Here is a 19,466-nt window from a genome sequence, read left to right as displayed (position 1 = left end):
CATCTCCCATTTCCACATAGTAAAACTAATAATACATACACATTTAACCTTGTCTGTAAGTAGCAGGGGTTGTAGCTTTGAGTTTAAAGTGTTGCATATTTAACAAACGTTGCTTGAGCCCCCAATTCATGTCAGGCCCAAAGGCAGGTGCTGGGGATTCAAAGGTGAGTGAGACACAGTTTCTGCCCTTAAGAGACTCACAGCCCATGGAGGGCCTTGATGAGGGAACAAATCTGTCTTAAAGGACAGCACAGAGCTGGGGAGACCCCAGAGAAAGGGGTACCCAACCCAGCGGCTGGGGTTTTAGGGTCAGTCTCCCAGAAGAAATGATCTGAGCAGAATCAGAAAAAAAGAGAGTGATTAGAAGGGCTCAGGATTATTTGGGCACGTAGATGTCACCTGCCTCCAGCTGTTGCATTTCTTGTTTCATTGTTTTGTGCTCATAACATGTTTCTAGAACTTTTCCATGCCACCTTGGACTGTGTCTTGGGTGCGTGTGCCTGAAACAGAGCCTGCCATGTAGCAGATGCTTAATAACTGCTAGTTGGATAAATGGATGGATGGAGGGAGGGAGGGACGGATGGACAGGCAGACAAGCTGTGCTCACATTGAACACCCTCCCCCACAAGGTGTTTGTGGACTTGCAGCCTGTGTGGCCCCCTGTGAGCAGGTACGGGTTCACAATTGAGGACACAGGCCACATGTATGTGATCCGGACACCATCACACATCCAGATCCAGTGGCTCCACAGCTCAGGACTCATGATCCTGGAGGCCAGCAAAGCCAGCAAACCCCAGGGCCGTGGACTCTGTGGTGAGGTGGGACCCAGCTGGGGGGGAGGGGGATGCTTCCTGGATCCACCTCTGCCCCCAGACACAGGTTCCCCTGGAACAGGGAAAGCTGGGACAGAGTGCTGGGCCAGAGGTGGGACCAGCAGAGCTGCCAGGGCAGAGACCTAATGTCTTGTGTTCTAGGGCTGAAGCTGCCAGCAGGGAGATGGCGCAGGGCTCTGGCTTTGGCCAGTTGTCACTTCAGCCGAGATTGTCAGCTTCCCTGATCGCTTCCTAACACCAGATAATCTTCCCTGTCTGCATATGCCTGGGCACTTCACAAAACACTTCTACACTCTGATCTCACTTATTCCAGATCATCCACACAATAGCCCTGAGGGATGGCCATCGAACTAAAGAAGAAAGGAGGCTCAGAGAGGTTAAGTGGCTTGCCTAAGATCACACAGCAGAGCTGCCACAACACAGAACTAGTGCTCTTCAGACCGCAGCATGGTTGCAGAGAGCATGCCTTAAGGGCCTGGATGTATTTTGATAAGAACAAGGGGTACAGGAGGAGTCTAAGTGTGGACTGCTGCTCCTTGCAGGTGCAGAAGGATGTGGGCCCCCATAAGGTGCTCCATGACAAACTGTTGTGATTATGATGATGGATGACATAGGAATACTTACACACACATACTTGCATGCCCTCCGTCCGTAAATCTGCACCCATTTTATTCATTCACACTCATGCCTCTGTGTTCAAAATGCCTCTACACATGAGCTAACACGTGTGAGCCTGCTCCCTGCTCATTCTTTCATTTGTGCAACACATAAACACGTATTTACTATGTCCCAGTCACTAGGGACAGAACAGTAGGCAAAAAAGACAAAATGTCTTATGAAACTTCCATTCCTACTGGCACAAACATCTCTCCTTACACACACACACACACACAACCACCACCATCCCCACCTCCTCTGCTATCCCTTTCTCACCATTTTTTCCTTCTGTTTGTGCCTGATGCAGAGTGCTGTGGTCAGCCTCTGGTGGCCAGCTCCTCCCTAGGATGCCTTTGTGACACCCTTCAGTGACTCAATGCCAAGACCAAAAATCTGACCATTGGGACTGTTGATAAAAATCTGAGGATTTTGTAGTAACTCATGCTTTATATTCACGAAATTGGTGCCTGGAGGTGTCAGAGCAGAAGTCAGCGAATTTACTTCTATTTTATCCAGACTAACATTGGTATCTTGGGCACCTGCTAGGCAACTTGGGGGAATATTGAGAGAGTGAGACTATAAGGGAAAATGAATCTTTGCACTCAGAGAGCAACCCAGACCTGCAAACTGAACCTGTTACACAGAATTGGGACAGTCATGGACAGTGCATCTGAGGGGCCCGTGAAGGAAGGACTTCTGAGAAAGTGTTTCAGACAGAAGGAGCAGCACAAGCAAAGTCAAGGGCAGGGAAGTGTGTGTTTGGAGCCTAGAGTGTGAGAGATGAAGCTGGAGGTTAAGGTCATGTTAGAAGCTGTGACAGGTAAACTTCAGCCCTGCCCCCGTCTCAGTGCCTTAACACAATAGAAGTTTATTCCTTGCACACGTTAAGTTCCCAAATGGAGATTCCTTCCATCCTGTGGCTCTGCCATTTTCAACACAAGCTTCCAACTGCCCAGAAGGGGAAAGAGCTGGGCAGGTTTTACGGATCCAACCTGGAAGTGGTGCCCATCACCTTCACTCACGTTCCATTGGTGGGGACTTACCACATGGTCTCACCAACCACAGGAGAGCCTGGGAGAAATAGGCTAGTGGACCGCCCAGGGAGAAGAGGAAACAGGTGTTATAATTAGCTAGCAATCTCTGCTAAAGCAGATTTTTTGGAGTAACTTTTAATTTTGATATAACGTTAAACTTAAAAGTTGCAAAAATAGTATAAGGAACTCCTGTGTACTTTTGACCCAGATTTACCGAGTGTTCACGGTTTGCCTGTTTGCTTCTCTTTCTCTCTCTCTCCATGTATATATATATGTATATATTATATATATACATATGCATGTATATATGCATTTATATACGTATATATGCCTTTTTATATATTCACTTTTCTATGCATATGCCTTTTACATAAATGCATTTTTTCTGAACCATTTGAAAGTATGTTTGAGACATTGTGTTCCTTTATCCTTAGATACTTTGGTGTGTATTTCCTAAACAAAGACAGTTTCTTACACAGTGCATTTCTTAGCTTCTCTGTACCTTATTTCTCTCATCTATAAAATGGGGATAACAGTGATACCAGTCTCAAAGAATTATTGTGAGGAATATTCAGTGTGACAGCTGGGGACCTGGGAGTGGTGATTATTATGGCCACTGGGGTAATTCTGCCCCTTTCAGGTATCTGTGATGGGGACGCAGCCAATGACCTCACCCTGGAGGATGGCTCTGTGATGGGTGAGGCCGAGGACCCTGCTCCCTTTCTGGACAGCTGGCAGGTGCCCAGCTCCCTGACCTCGGTGGGCCAGACCCGCTTCCGCCCAGACAGCTGTGCCACGGCCGACTGCTCTCCCTGCCTTCGCATGGTGTCCAACCACACATTCAGCGTCTGCCACAGCTTTGTAGGTGTCACCTGGGTCCAGCATGGGGGGACCTCCTGGGCTGAGAATGGCAGCATCTACCTGCAGGGGGCAAGCTCCCTAGAGGTGTTGATCTTGGGACAGATTGGGAGCCTGCCAAAGTCCGTGTTGTCCCTGGGCCGGGCTGGGAGGAGCTGAGCCCTGAGATATGGGGGATGTGGGTAGGCAGCACCATCTGATGCACGGCCCAGGTCACCCCGGAGTCATTCTGTGAGCTGTGGATCCGGGACACCAAGTACTTGCAGCAGCCCTGTGTGGCACTGACCGTGTACGTGGCCATGTGCCACAAGTTCCACGTGTGCATCAAGTGGCGACGCTCCGACTATTGCCGTGAGTTGCAGGGGTGGAAAGGGGGAGGGGGAGGAGAAGGGAGGGGGAGGAGAGGGGAGGGGAGGGGGAGGGGGAGGAGAGGGGAAGGGGAGGAGAGGGGAAGGGGGAGGAGAAGGGAGGGGGAGGGGGAGGAGAGGGGAAGGGGGGGTCTCCTCCATGGCTGCTGTAACTGTCACCCCTCACCCCTGTTAGATTGGGAGAAGGGCTCACAGACCTGAGTCCAGGTCTAGGCTTTCCCAGATTTAATTAGTCATTCACTCACTAATGGATATTAATTAATAAATTTATAAATATTTTCTAAATAAATCTATAAACATACTAACAAATTAAAAATTTTCACTTTTATTATACTTTATATAAATACATCAAATACATGTTTTATGTTGATTATTTAGTTTCTTTGAATCTCCTCTGTAAAATGGGGGCGGTCATAGCACTTTTTTGAGGGTCGTTTTGAAGATGACATGAGATAATGTGTACAGAGTGCCGCACAGAGGCCCATCACACATTACTATCCAGTAAATATTAGTTCCTTTCTCTTAACTTTTAGTTATGTTTCTCTTTTCGTCTCTCCTCTCCTCTGTTGAGGATGGACGTGAGAGTCATTCCTCCCCACCCCCATTAGGTTTGCACTAGTCGGGTAGGCAGGGGTGGACCAGCCTAGAGTATTTTGATTTATAAATGTGAACACATCCAGAAAGGCTGGAAACAGCTCAAAGGAAGGCCACACCTATAATAAGACAGATAGAAGATGAAAAGACAAAATCATCTAGAGTAGTGTTTTTCAAACTGTAAATCCCAACTCAGTGGGTATGAAATCAGCATACCCACTGATCTGGGTGTCAGCATCAGCATTTTTAAAATGCAATAGAATAAAAAATACTCGTATGTTCTGCACCTAGAATGATTAAGTGTTGTCTTGTGAAAAGGTTTTTTGTTTCAATATATCAGTGATTCTCAATCCCAGCTACCCTTTGAAATCACCCAGGGAACTTCAAAAAGTACTCATGCTTGGACCCCACAATCAGAAATGCTAATTCAGTTGGTCCGAGGTGGGATCCCAGCCATGGTGTTGCAAAAGCTCTCAGTGATTCTTTTATAGTGGCTTGAGGAGCGCTGTTTACATGCACGTGTATATTGGACCACAACGTGAGATCCAGTTTTTACAATCAAGAAAGTTTGGAGGGCTTCCCTGGTGGCGCAGTGGTTGAGAGTCCACCTGCTGATGCAGGGGACACGGGTTCGTGCCCCGGTCCAGGAAGATCCCACATGCCGCGGAGCGGCTAGGCCCATGAGCCATGGCCACTGAGCCTGCGCGTCCGGAGCCTGTGCTCCGCAGTGGGAGAGGCCACACCAGTGAGAGGCCCGCATACCGCAAAAAAAAAAAAAAAAAAAAAAAAAGTTTGGAAACACTGATCTATATCAAGGGGTTGGCAAATGTTTTCTGTAAAGGACCAGATAGTAAATATTTGAGGCTTTTGGGACCATATGGTCTCTGTCACAATTACTCAGCTCTGCTCTTGTAGTACAAAAGCAGCCAGATACAAGAGGTAAATGAATGGGTGTGGCTGTGTTTCAATAAAACTTTATTTGCAGAAACAGGCAGCAGGCTGGATTTGGGCTGTGGGCTGTGCTTTGCTGGGTCCTGATCTAGAGGAAGGAGGCAATGACACTAAAACCCTTTGCACTCTCTGCTGAGGCACAGATGATGCTCTGAGCCCCCTCCTCACTCTGCCTGGGGTCTGAGCTCAGGCTGGTGCCTGCTGCTGTGCCCCTGCAGCCTTCCTGTGCCCCAGCGACTCCACATACCAGGCATGTGTGGCAGCCTGTGAGCCCCCTGAGACGTGCCAGGATGGGTTGCTGGGCCCGCTGGACCCAGAGCAGTGCCAGGTGCTGGGCGAGGCCTGTGTCTGCTCTGAGGGCACTATCTTGCACCGGCGCCGCTCGGGGTTCTGCATCCCCGAGGAGAAGTGCGGTAGGTTCCTGCCCTCCCTGGGCAGGGCCCTCTCCTCAACCTAGGGTCTCCTTCACCCTCCTGCTACCCATGGCTGAGGCCCCCTGCATCCCTCCAGGTCTACTCTGGGGGTGATCAGTTTCCCAGGGAGGGTCTGGCCTGGGACAGTCTGGGTCTCCCCACCTTCCTCAGTCCCCTGCACCCCGCCATGCCCACCGCAGCCTGCACGGACAGCACGGGGGTGCCGCGGGCCCTGGGGGAGACCTGGAACAGCTCCCTCAGTGGCTGCTCTCAGCACCAGTGCCAAGCTCCGGACACCATCGTCCCAGTGGGACCAGGCTGCCCAGAGCCCCGCCCTGAAATCTGCCCGCGCTTCGGGGAGGTGGCTCTGCTCCTGCCCACCGAGGATCCCTGCTGCCTGGGGACTGTTTGCGGTGAGTCCCACCCTGCACTTCCCTAGACCTCAACTGTAAGATGGTTAAAAGGCTCCAGCTCTGCCTCTTAACCTTGATGGATAGGATAAGACCTGGAGAAATGAAAATGTCTTATGGGGGTGTGTTGGGGGGAGTGGAGGACCTGCGGTGGGGTAGGGGAGCTGTGCCCTATGAGTCAGCGTGGGGCACGGCTTAAAGGCACGGGCTCTGGAGCCAGGCAGCCTGGTGGATGCTCCCGCCACCACCTTGCAGCCTTGTGACCTCAGGAGATCATTTAACATCCTCCGTGCCTCGGTCAATTCTGTAACATGAGGCTGATAATTGTACCCACCTTCTGGGTCGTTATGAGAATGACAGAAGTTGATACTGGTCTAGTAGAACAGCAGTGGGCATATGGCCCAGCTCAATGAATGTTAACTCTGATTGCTCTTCTGTCTCAGTCCTGGACCCTGTGTGACCCTCAGAGGCCCCCTCCAAGAACATGGGTCCTGGAGGCTAGGGGAAGTACTGGGGGCCAGGTGTCCAGGGGCTGGGCATTGCTGGAGGCTGAGGGAGTCCCAGCCTCCAGGTGACAGTCCCTGTGGCCCCTGGGCCAGTGTGTAACCAGACTCTGTGTGAGGGCCTCGCCCCCACCTGCAGCCCAGGCCACCGACTCCTCACCCACTTCCAGGAGGACTCCTGCTGCCCCAGCTACAGCTGTGGTGAGAGGTCCCAGCGTGGGGGATAGGGGAGGATACCTACCACCCAGGGGCAGGGAAGCCCTGCAGCCGGGCGAGGGGAGCAAGGACAGCTCTGGGGACTGGGTTCTGGCTGGAGATTAAAGCAGAGCTAGGGTGGGGGTCCAGGTGTGGCCATGCAGGGTCTGCTCCCAGTGCCAAAATTCTGTCTTTTCCCCAGAGTGTGACCCAGACCTGTGTGAGGCAGAGCCGGTCCCCAGCTGTCGCCAGGACCAGACCCTGATTGCGGGCCGCCTGGGGGATTCGTGCTGCATCTTCTACTTCTGTGGTGGGTCGCTATGCCATCAGACGTTAACATGCATGCCTGGATCACAGCCACCTCCTTCCTCACCCCTGCTTCCCTGGGTGGCTGGGAGGAAAGGGTGGGGATCTTCTGGTGAAGTGGGCATGGGGAGAAGGGTGAGACCTCTGTCCAAAAGGAAGTGTAGGAAGAAGAGGAAACGACCACCGCTTCACCCCATACATTACTGAGCACAAGAAAATTGGTGCTTGTTCAGTGTAAGAGTTTAGGTGGTTGTGAGAGAGAACTTCCAGGTTCTGCCTCCAGGACAGGTCACACAGGACTGTGGAACATTGCTAGTGTTACCGAACCAAACTTGCGTCCTCTCATCTGCATGCAGTACAGCCAATCTACTGACACTGGGATGGGATGAAGGAAAGTGCAGCGTTTATTGCAGGTGCCAAGCAAGGAGAACAGGTGGCTAATGCTCAAAAGACCCAAATTCCTTGCTCGGCGCCTGCAATAAGCGCTGCCCTTTCCTTCATCCCATGCCAGTGTCAGGAGATTGGCGGTACTGCACACAGGTGAGCAGACCCAAGTTTGGTTCGGTAATGCTATGAGTCTGGCTCCTGTCACACCTGGGGTTTAGGTGCCTCCCCCAGCAACCTGCTCTGTACCATGTTCCCCAGGAGAGGTACTTCCTTTGACAGCGGTGCCCTTCTCTCCCCTCAGTCTGTGGCGACTGTCCAGATCCCATCCCTGAGTGTCAGGAAGGGGAGGCGCTCACTGTGGACAGGAACACCACGGAGCTCTGCTGCCCTCTGTACCAGTGTGGTGAGTCCTGCTGGATGTGGGGGCCAGGGCCGGAAGGGGCTCCAGGGACCTTCACAGAGTCCTCACCCTAGGACCAATGGGAGTTCAACAGGGGGCAACAGGGAGCCCCCAGGTGGCGAGCTCTGGGGAAGCAATGGAAGGAGGCCCCACCCAAGGAAGCTGGGCCAGGCCCTGGGAGCTGGATGGCAGGGGTACAGGCTGTCACATAGGTGGCTCTGAGGCTTCCTAAGGAAAGTCCCTGCTCCCTCCATGGAGGCTCCCAGGGGCCAGGGGGAGGCCTGGGTTGAGGGACAAATGCTTAGTCTACTCTCATTCTCCCGGCCTGGATCCACAGTCCTCATTCACTGACTGACCCAAGGCTCCTGCCTCGGGGTCCCTTTCGCCACTGTTACCATAGTACCTGCACGCGGCTGTATTTTAAAGCCTCTGAAGCTCTTTTATTTTGCAATGATGAATAAAAGTGAGCCCTTTCTGATAGTTTTACAGGACATGACACCTGTGTGTAGGATGTACCTTAACATAGTACTGTATACTGTGCACAGTGTACTGTACCTTAACTGTGCCTAATAAGCATAGTACAGCCAGCATCACGGACTTTAAGCAAACCTAATGGATGAAAATTAACAAAATGTTTAAGTTTCAATATGACTTAATTTACAAAAATTCCTTTCCCTACCGACTGTAGGAAAGATGTCAGGTAGACTGCACTGGCACAGAGCAGTGTAGGGCGGGGCCTCCTCCAGGATACCCCAAGGGCAACCCCGACTGGTTCAATGTCAAGAACCAACTTTGAAACAATGTAGGCTCCCACTGAGAGTTCCCCAAAGGGCTTGGCCATACCCGACCAAGTAGCTCCACCTGGGGGCTCAGAGGCCGCTTGTCATAAAGTGTTTACAAAGCTCATCTGAGGGGAGGATCAGTGTCCTTCCTCTCCAGCCTCTCTCCTCATCTCTCCTCCTCAGCCTCCCTCTTCCTGTTTCTCATAAAGTACTCCGGCAACGTGGAGTGAGTACAGGCATATGGAGTCAGTCAGCGTTTTGAGCCCCAGCCATTTACTAGCTGTGTGGCCTGGGGCAGTGTACAACCTCTCTGAGCCAAGGTTCCTCATTTGTGTAATGGTGATAATAGTATGTACCTCGAGGGGCTGTTGTGAAGCTTAGAGATAATATATGTAAAGTGTGTGCTGTGTACATAGTACCTTAATATAACAGTGCTTGGCATACAGTAGGTGCTCAATAAACAGAGGCCATCGATATTATTACCTTGTCCCAGTCTTCATTATACTTTTCTTACAAAAGCACTACCAAAGCCTTGTAGAAAGTACAGAATCCAAGTAAATACAAGAAAATGAAAACACTATTTTCCTACCTCCCAGCCATTTCATTGTCAGTATCCTCCAATTCAGTACAGATCCTTCTAGATATTCTCCCCCTTTAGGTAAGTCTGTTTTACCAAAATGAGGTCATACTGTACATGCTCTTTTTTAGCCAGGTATTTTCAGTTAATGATGTTTACCTTTCATGTTGATACATTTTCAAGTCATAGCATGCCAGTCCATGGTTTTTCTGGTCTGTTCAATCCAGGATTCCATCCAGATCCACACATTAACATTATGTCTCTTAAATGTCTTTTAATCTAGCACATGTTCTTTCTTCTGTATGATACTAAATTATAGAGTTTGGGCTATGGTCCTGCAGAAGGTCTCATGTTCTGGATTTATCTCGTTTCTTCCTCTTGGAACCATTTACCTTGCTCTTCTGTCCACTGTGCTTCCTGTAAACTGGAAATTAGATCCAAGACTTGGTGGCTTCAAATTAAAAATCTTTGGCTACACTGTCCTCGAGCTTCATAGGACATCACACCAGGAGACGCGTGCTCTGTGGTTGAGCCACTCTAACCGAGGTTCACGTTGGCCCTGGATTAGGGTGGTAGCTGTCTGATCTGTCCATCTTACATTTACAAATTTCCTCTTTCAACCAGAAAGTAACCGGTTATTTGGACATTATACAAATGTCCTTCTCCCTCTACCTCTTATGTTTTTGAAACACTGATTAATACTCCTTACCTGTGCCAGTAATTTTTTTTTGTAAATCAAATAAGTTTTACAATCTTTCACCTTCAGCGTTGACCCTGGCACCTCCCCTCTCCACCAAAAAGGTGTGTCCAGGGATTCCTTGCTCCTTGCCTTGGTCTCTCAATAAATGAGAATGGCCGAGGAATCCTAAACTAAGAGGGGACTGGCTGGAGAGCAGGAAGAAGGGAAGTGTGAGCCCTACAGTGTAGCATCTGCTGTAGCAGAGCAGGCTCCAGGTGGGCTACAAGAGGGTGACGTCTCCACAGCGCAGGAGAAGCCGTGTTCTTCTTAGAGAGAAACTGTCCCATCAGCGGAGCTTCACCTGGTCACTGGCTCCCCTCTGACCACTTCTCTCAGGGCGACACAGCATCCAAGGGAGGGAGGCCCAGCTGAGTGAATTTAAGGTTCTGACACTGTCAGGTCGCTAGTGCCTCCCAGGGCAGAACGAGGGCCTCCCGATATAGTTCTACGGGGAGACTTCAGTAGCCCAGTCTTCTCCTCTGGACCTCAGAGGGTGTCTGAGGACATTGGGGGGACCTCGGAGGAGCTAGGAGGTACCCCTCCTTAGCCAGAGTGTTTCTGAGGATTCCAGCTCCAAGGTGTCTGTGGCTGACGTGTCCCCTGCCTCCCTGCCCATGCAGTGTGTGAGAGCTTCCGCTGTCCCCACATACAGTGTGTCATGGGCACTGTCCTGGTGGAGGTGTGGAGCCCAGACCGCTGCTGCCCCTACAAGTCCTGTGGTAAGTCCCCGCACAGGGACACCCCTCCAGGCCCCTGGGGGGAGGGGGAGCCGGGCCACCACTGTCCACTCGGCTCAGATTCGACCCCTCCAGAGTCACCAGAGGGAAGCCGCCAAAATGGCCCTCCCGCTGCACCCGCTCCCTGAGTGCTGAACATTCTTTGCCTCCCCAGGACAAAAGAAGGAAAAAAACAACTTCCTGTTCCAAAAAGGAACTTCTCCACCTTAAAAAGTCTTTATTGCAACCATCTGATAGTAAATATGATTTTGTTCAAATTCGCCTCAAATCCTTTTGAGAAGCAGGCAGGGAGTGGCAGTGATCAGTAATGAACACCTGCGAGCTTTGTATAAAAATGTTTTTCAGGGACCTCCCTGGCAGTCCAATGGTTAGGAGGACTTCGCCTTCCAATGCAGGTGGTGCAGGTTCAGTCCCTGGTCGGGGAGCTAAGATCCCACATGCCTCGGGGCCAAAAAACCAAAACATAAAACAGAAGCAATATTGTAACAAATTCAATAAAGACTTTAAAAATGGTCCACATCAAAAAAATCTTTTTAAAAAGATGTTTTTCGAAAAGAAGTTGAGAAACTCTGTTTCCCAGCTTGCTTTTTCAGGGCCTCACTAGAATGTAAACTTCACGAGGGCAGGAATTTTAGCTGTTTTATCCATGGCTTTGTCCCCAGAACAGAGAAAAATCTCGGCATATAGGCACCTAAAACTATTTGCTGCATGAATAGGTGACTCCCAAGTGTGTTTCACAGCCACTGTGACCTTGACTTCTCCTCCTCCTGAAGCTAGAACTGCTGGAGCCCTTACTTTAGTCAGCGGTGCCTCGGCAATCAGCTCCCTCGCAGCTTAGAACTGGACCTGCTCACGGGCGAAGCCTTGGAGTAGAGCTCAGCTGGCTGAGCATATATATATTTAGGAAATGCAGATGGTCACAAATTCCACCCTTGCCTTGTTCCTTCCTGGAGAGGCCCCATTCTGCTCTAGTATGTGCTCCGGAGCACGGGGAAGGATGAAGCCCAGGTGACGGAAGGGAACCTGGTATTGATCCATCTACCTGTTTATCCTCCCTGCACATTCTATGTGGAGCTCGGCATTTGGACCCATCACGCCCCACCTGCCCAACCAGGGGAGCTGCAGCCCCTATGCGGGATGGAGGGCAGCTAGAGGAGGAGCTGCACCTGCAGTGAGGGGTCTGGGAGGCTCAGGGGGGCTCCCACCTGGACACCTCTGGTGAGGTGGGTCCTGTCCCCTCCTGTTTTTCAGAGTGTGACTGCGACACAATCCCAGTGCCCCGGTGCCATCTGGTATGAAGACCCTGCTCCTCCCCACCCCCCCTGGTCTGCCTCCCCCTTTTTCTTTCCTTCTCTTTCCCTTCTCTTGGAGACCCTATTCCTTTAATCTAGTGCAATGAGCCTTGAATTGCAAGTCAGCATTCTCATCCCGAGCTCTGCTGTCTGGGCACAGTGCCCTCGCTTGTAAAGTGGGCCTGATCATGCTTCAGAGTTGTGGTGAGGATTAAGTACTATGATGACGCTGATGCTGATGCTGGTGGTGATGCTGGTGATGATGCTGGTGGGGATGCTGGTGGGGATGCTGGTGGGGATGCTGGTGATGATGCTGATGATGATGCTGGTGGGGGTGGTGCGGCTGGTGGGGATGGTGGGAATGATGATGCTGGTGATGATGTAATGGTGATGGTGGGGATGGTGGTGGTGGTGGTGAAGAAGATGCTGCTGCTGCTGGGGATGGCAGGGATGATGGTGATGGTGATACTCATGACGGTAGCTAATGTTTACCTAGAGCTAACTATATGCCAGGAACTTTCCTAGGCCTTTTATGTCTATTATCATATTAATTCTCACGACAGCCCAATGAGATTGCGTCTATGATTATCTCAATTATACAAACAAGAAAACTAAGGTTAAGGTCATGTAGCTAGTAAATCACAGAGCCAGGGTTGCAACCAGGATATCTGACTCCAGAGAACGTGCCCTTAACCACCAGGCTGCATGGCCACTGAGAGAAGTGAAAATACTTCAAGAAATGGAAAGTTATGCTTAAAGTTATGTTTTCTACATGATTTTTTGGATTATAAGTCTTCCCTCTTTCCCACCTAGCCCACATTTTCTCTCATTTTGTCCCCCATCCCATCCTCTTCTCCTTTTAACTGGTGAGAAGGAAGGGAAGCGTATGAGCCGGGCAGGGCCGGCAGCCATGCAGGGGGCCCTCGCTGATGTGGCCAGTGGGTGCTCAGAATGACAGGGGAGTCCTGAGGCCCGGGAGAGGACACGCGGGGAGGCTCGGGAGCCACATGGACATCCTCGAGGGAGGGTGACTGAGCTCACAGGGTGCCAAGGGCCCCCCTGGCTAACAGGCCTGCCAGCCCCTCCCCGCCGCCGACTCCCGCCCACTGCAAGGAGACCACTGACAAGAGAGGGCCCCAGGTGGCAGGCTGCTCCCGCCGGTGGGGCTGGGTCTCCTCACCTGGGGTGCTAACGGCCTCTGCCCACCCAGTGGGAGATGTCCCAGCTGGACGAGGCGTTCATGCAGAGCGCGGAGAACGTGTGTGGCTGCACCAAATACGAGTGCGGTGAGTGGGGAGGGGGAGCCGGGGAGGCGGGGCAAGCTGAGTGAGCCAGGGGGGCGCCAGCCGGCCTGGGGCCAGTGTGGGCGCTGGGCTCTCGGTGACTGTCGCCGCCTGCTTGCCCATCCAGTGAATGCCCCCGTGTGTCTGAGCCGCGAGCTGGGGGTGATGCAGCTGGGCCAGACGGTGGTGGAGGTCTCGGCAGAAGGCGTGTGCCACACATCCCGCTGCACCACCGTGCTCGACCCTCTTACCGGCTTCTACCAGATCAATACCACCTCCGTGCTGTGTGACGTCCACTGCGAGGCGGTAGGGGGCAGCGGCGCAGGACGGGCTGTGGGGGGCCATGGGGAGCTGGCCTGCAGACCCTTGGTGCTCTGGGAATCAGAGGGGCCCTTCAAGCTCCACCAAGCTCTTCGGATGAGTCTAGAGAGTGGGCGTTGGGGAGACCTCTGAGACCTCTGTGGAAAGTGCTGAGGCCAGGAGGGGAACAGCAAGAGTGAAGGCCTGGCAAGGGTGAGCATTTGACAGAGAAAGCTCACATTTATTGAGCACCTACTTATGCCTGGTGCGGTCCCTATCCTCTTGATTTGTACTGCTACCGTTTGCTGAGTGCTTCCATTGATACGTGCCCAGTACTTACGGCAGTGACTGGCTTCTATTAAGGGCTAAATAAGTATGAGTTGAATAAAAGGGATTGGAATTATTCCCATTTTTCAGATGAGAAAACTGAGGTTTAGGGAAGTCCAGCCATTTGTCAAAATTGCCACAGGAACTGGCACTCAAACTAAAGTCTATCTGGAATCAAAACTGCCATCCTTAATTACCAGCAAGGCCATCTCTTTGTCCACTGGGGCTGGGTTTAGGACCTGCTGTCTACCCTTATATCTACCCTGAGGCTCAGGGTAGATATAAGGATGACCTTCCTGCCTGAGATGCAAGGAGGCTGGGAATTTCCTTTCTGAGCATCTACAGGGGGCCTTTCTCTGGGTTCTGGGCTTAGGGACAAGCAGACAGTGGGAGAGGCAGGAGGGTGGAGGTGGGTATGTGGCTGAGGCCCGTCACGACTCTCCCTGTCCTGCAGAACCAAGAGTATGAGCACCCGAGGGACCTGGCGACCTGCTGCGGCTCCTGCAGGAACGTGTCCTGCCTCTTCACTTTCCCCAATGACACCACCTCCCTGTTCTTGGTATGCAGCCCCTTAACTGCGCATCCCGGGAGGGGACACCTAGGACCAGGGCCCAGGGCTGGGAACAGATGGGGTCCTGGGCAGTGCCAGGTCCTGGGCTGCACCTGTCTTCGGAGCTGTGCCCTATCAGTTCACTAGGGCCATCGGCCACAGGTCCCCATTGGCTACCTCTGTGCCCTCTAGCCCGGGGCATCCTGGATCGCAGACTGCACCCGCCACCACTGCAGCAGCACGCCCCTGGGCGCCGTGCTCGTCCGCTCGCCCATCACCTGCCCACCACTCAACGAGACCGAGTGTGCCAAGGTCAGTGCTGGCCGCCTCCCGTGCAGCATGGCCTAAAGCCAGGCGCAGCAGCTGTCTTAGTGGTGGTGGTGGGTAGGGGCAGGGGTGTCTTGTGGTGTGGGGGGCTGTGGAAGGAGGGCTCCCTTGGAGCCTGGACCTGCCCTGCCACCCCAACTCCACATCTTTCCGTGTATCTTTGCTCTGACCACATCGCACCACATCCTCACGCATCACACCACATCCTCACACCTCACAGGGCCATGCCCAGATGCACGCAGACATACACTGTCGCATGTTCTAGGCACACTCACATACACACCAACACGGGCAGTCAGCTGCTCACAGGCACCACACACTCCACAGGGACGTTAACACCTCGGCAAGCCAGTACACATACCACGCACTGTCACACGCCAAGGCACGCTTGCACGCACACACCACGCAGACGCACAGTTCAGTCCTGCGATGGGCTAACAGGGGTCCAGCACTAGCATGGACAGCTGTCACTATGGGCACGCCTCAAGGAAAATGATTTCCTGGAGGGTTTGGGGTTATTGTTGAATTATTAGAGTTCTTGACGTTAATATTGGGCATTTAAAGATTTCTGGTCTCACTTAGAAAACAATTACACACATCCAAGCATTCTCTCCACACAGACACACACATGCAAAATCACACATGTACACACATGTATGTGCTCACAAAACCACACACATATACTTAGACCCATGCTCACACACACATACAAACACACACACTTATTTACAAAGAACTGTCACATCCATCATTTTATCAATTTCACAGTAGAGGAGGAGGGCTATCAGAAATCATTGCCCCACTTTAGAGATGGGAAAACTAAGTCCAGAGCAAAGGGGTAGCTTATCCAGGGCTGAGATAGAGCCCAGGCCACTGACCCAAGTGGGTCAGTCCCTAACCCCTTCCCTCCCTGACCCTCTGTGCAGGAAACACTAAGGCGGACGACAGTACTGGGTGGGGGGGTGGTGCATAAGGAGAGCTGCCACTGGAAAAACAGGAGGCCCTGGCGCCCTGCACCATCTTTACCCAGCCTCCAGCCTCAGTGCCAGTGTCCCAACCAATTGCGTTAGCCCCTGTGGCTCTCAGTGGCCAGCTCAGGGGCCCCTTCCCCCTCTGGCCAGGGCCTGATGGACAATGGGGCCTGGAACTCCTGCCCTGGAGCATCATGGGAGGAAAGGAGTCTAGACTCTAGCAGTCTTTTTGCCTCTTGCTGGGATTCTTGGCTCCTGGCCTAGTATGTGGTCTCCTACCCACCTCTCCTCCTCTCCCTCTAGGCTGGGGGCTCGGTGGTACCTTCCTTGGAAGGATGCTGCAGGACATGTGAGTGAGCATGGCGGAGGCCAAGGGTGAGGGGCTCTGGTGGGGGGGACAAGGTGTCATGTTGGGGCTCAGAGGGCCAGGTTCCTGGCCTGGCGCCTCCAGTGGTGGCTCTTCAGGGGTGAGTAGTTGAAGGGATAACACCCCCGCCATGGGGCTCACGGCACAGACACAGATCTGCAGGTGGGCAGGGGCCATGCTCACATCCCTATCCCGACAAAAGGCCTCTGCTCCTGTTGGAGACGGGACATTGGGATGTTGGGTCCAGGAGGTCAGTAACTGACCAGCTGCTCTGCCACCTCCTGCCGTGGCCTGCCATGACCTCCAGCCGCGATGCCCCCACATGAATTCTCCCTGTGGTCAGGAGCCGTGTCATGGAGGTGGCTTCAGACCCATGGGCTCCCAGACTGAGTCTGAGTGAGAGCTCGGTGCGTCTGTCCTCACCCCTGGCCCCTGGAACCCGCAGCCCCAACTGCATGTGCGTCATGTTCCAATCAGCCTTAGGACCTTTGCCCGCATGCCTCCCATCCCCCAGGGCCCTCAGCCTTTCCTTGGAGAATTTTGGACCCTGTTATGTTCACTTCACATGTTCCAAGGAAACTGGGCTCAGTGCCTCATTGGCTGATCTCTGACCCACACCTCAATGTTCCCTGAATGTCCCGTGTGCTCCCTGTGACCCGTGTCCCTCTCCCCAGGTTCCCCGGGGACCCTGTTTCCTGTGGTCCCCGTTAGCCCCGCCTCTCCTCCACGGGTTAGTGTCCACTGCCACCCAGGTACTCCTCTCGGAAGCCCGCGGGACTGGAGGCGTGTAGCCGCGTTGCTATTTCTGCCAATGTCCCTTCTGCTAGGTGGCCCTGAGCTCTGGGGGTGGGGGAGGGGAGTGTGGTGCCCCTGCTCCTTGCCTCTGGCAAAGGCTGTAGGGCCAGCAGTGCATGCTGGGTAGCACGCTGCACCCCTGGGCTTGCATGGGAATGCTTCAGCAGTGCCCGCTCTCTTGGTGCCCAGTGCCCAATGCAACCACTGCTTTGCTACTGCTGGTTACTCAGCTGGTCTCAGTCCAGGACCCTGAGGCCATGGCCAGGACATTTCTCAGTTCTCCTGTCTCCTGGGAGCAGAGAGGGAGGAAAAAGTGAACTTAGCTCTGGCCAGGAGACCTCCAGCCGGTGTGGTCAGAAACCTACTTGGTGAAACCCAGAGGCCAGAAGAGGGGATTCCACCCCATTTCCCACAGGCACCCCGGTGTCACAGAGGGAGTCTATGCATCTGGCAAATATTTATTTAGCACCAATACGTCAGGCCCTGTTCTAGGCACTGTAGACCCAGCATAAATGACACAGCCCCATAGAGCTGACGTTCTAATAGGAGAGACAGAAGAGCGAGTGAAATTACAGTAAGATGGATGCATCTGGTTTTATGGGCGCTGAAATTTATGCAATTGGTGGTGGGGGGGGCTTCATTAAGAAAAAGAACACAAACTTACAAATCCATACCGAGGTAGGAAAGTGAAGATTTATTTAGAACAAGAGAACTCACAACAAATTGTGGAAGGAGGCTGTGCAAAGGAAGACCCTAAAGCTTACATGTCAAGAGCATCATTGCAAGGGTGTCTCTCAGGAAGGTGACAGTGCCCTGGATAGAAATAAGGAAGGGAGGGGTCAGGGAGGGAGGCTGGGTGGAGGCAGGATGTTGTAGTTTCAAGAAGAAGATCAGGAGAGGCCTTGGTGAGGCAGTAGTTGAGCAGGGGAGGGTGTAAGTGAGCCATGTGATTGGCTGTCTTTGGGAGGCATGGTCCAGGCAGAAGAAACTGTGTGCTTATCAGGTTCCATCTCTGTAACAGCCGTGTGAGGTGGGTGACTCCCGGCCCTGTCCTGTTTGATAGCTGTGGAAACCGAGTGATCCTGCTATGTGCGAGCACCGTGCTAGGGACTGGGGTTTCCATTCACTCAGGCAATTGCGGGATCTTAATGCTTGAGCTGAAGCTCAGAGCGGGGAGAGGAGACATCCAGGGTCGCCAGTGGATTAGAGACAGGCTTTGGGGCTGGGGTGGGCAGGCAGCTTGCCTCGTCCCCAAATCCTCGTCTTCCCTAGCCCAGAGTCCCCAGGCCGTCCCTGGCATCCTTCCCTGTCTCACCCATCTCCCCTGCCTTGTCACCTCCACCTCCTTCCAGGGCACTGAGCTAAAAGGGAGGGGCTCTAATGCATGGGCACTAACTCTGGTAGAGGGACCCTCCAGCATGACACTAACTGCCCCAGTCTGGCCCAGCCTGCTGCCCCGGGAGCACTTCTCGGCCGCAGCTGCCTCACCCACCCTGTCCCCCCAGGTAAAGAGGACGGACGCTCCTGCAAGAAGGTGACGATTCGCATGACCATCCGCAAGAATGACTGCAGGAGCAGCACCCCTGTGCGTGGCCCCCGCAAGGCGGGGGGGGGGGGCGGGGTGCAGCCGAAGATGGGGATGGGGGGCTCTGGGGGATGGAAGCCACACAGGTTGCCTCACTGGCCTGCCCGTCTCCAGGTGAACCTAGTGTCCTGCGATGGGAGGTGTCCGTCCGCCAGCATCTACAACTACAACATCAACATCTTCGCCCGCTTCTGCAAGTGCTGCCGCGAGGTGGGCCTGCAGCGGCGTTCTGTGCAGCTCTTCTGTGCCGCCAACGCCACCTGGGTGCCCTACGTAGTGCAGGAGCCCACGGACTGTGCCTGCCAGTGGTCCTGAGGCCTGCGGGCTGGGGCGGGCTGGACCACTTTTTGCTTCCAGCTGACCCAGTGTAGGGTGGACAGGGGGCACTAAAGGTGTGGAGAGCTGGTACATGCTGAGCATGGAATGGCGGGCAGAGACACAGAGAGTGACTGGACGGGCCACACCGGCCCATCCTGGCTCCCTCTCTGGGCTCCCCCTCCTCCACATATGGGAGAGTGCCACAGCCTGGGGCTCAGGGAACTCAGCTCTGTCCCTGGCTTGAGGTCTGGGAAGGGCCCTCGGTCAGGGGCATCAGCCCCTGCACATCTGGGACTCTGGCTGCAGTGCTTTGGTAGAGGGGGTAAGAGTTTTCCTGAGAAGCCGGGACCAGGGCTGGACCCAAGACCCAGTGGAGGGGCCAGATGTGGTGGCCCATTCTCTTTCTCGGCCCTTTTGACCACGGAAGAACCACAGACTCAGTAAAAGGAAAGGGGACTTAAATTGAAACATCCAGGTCTGTGTATCGCTGCCCAGGAGGACTTCCCAGAAGCAAAGAGGGTGGGTTCCCAGGCGACGTGCTCTCACCAATGTCTGTGAGGTCAGTTCCGGAGACTGGGGAGTAGACTCAGTGAGCTTCAAGCCCCCT

The 19,466-nt window shown here is 53.3% G+C and overlaps 1 protein-coding gene across 1 annotated transcript in view; it reads left to right on the top strand.

Annotated features, from left to right (window-relative positions):
- The window catches only part of OTOG (otogelin), a gene marked incomplete at its 3' end in the record, with an annotated part of 86,127 nt that extends 67,271 nt beyond the window's left edge, over positions 1-18,856 (top strand). The window contains exons 40-56 of the mRNA XM_079928169.1: positions 630-813; positions 3,165-3,385; positions 3,595-3,733; positions 5,514-5,708; positions 5,909-6,121; positions 6,718-6,822; positions 7,019-7,126; positions 7,811-7,912; positions 10,628-10,726; positions 11,996-12,036; positions 13,247-13,322; positions 13,447-13,625; positions 14,401-14,505; positions 14,689-14,808; positions 16,098-16,143; positions 18,462-18,541; positions 18,656-18,856. Coding sequence (XP_079784295.1) covers positions 630-813; positions 3,165-3,385; positions 3,595-3,733; positions 5,514-5,708; positions 5,909-6,121; positions 6,718-6,822; positions 7,019-7,126; positions 7,811-7,912; positions 10,628-10,726; positions 11,996-12,036; positions 13,247-13,322; positions 13,447-13,625; positions 14,401-14,505; positions 14,689-14,808; positions 16,098-16,143; positions 18,462-18,541; positions 18,656-18,856 — 2,214 coding nt within the window. The remainder of the gene's footprint in view (positions 1-629; positions 814-3,164; positions 3,386-3,594; positions 3,734-5,513; positions 5,709-5,908; positions 6,122-6,717; positions 6,823-7,018; positions 7,127-7,810; positions 7,913-10,627; positions 10,727-11,995; positions 12,037-13,246; positions 13,323-13,446; positions 13,626-14,400; positions 14,506-14,688; positions 14,809-16,097; positions 16,144-18,461; positions 18,542-18,655) is intronic.
- Between the last annotated feature and the right edge of the window lie 610 nt (positions 18,857-19,466).

Source organism: Stenella coeruleoalba, assembly GCF_951394435.1.
Source record: "Stenella coeruleoalba genome assembly, chromosome: 8".
Taxonomy (NCBI): Eukaryota; Metazoa; Chordata; class Mammalia; order Artiodactyla; family Delphinidae; genus Stenella; species Stenella coeruleoalba.
This window is presented reverse-complemented; position numbering and strand designations above follow the sequence as displayed.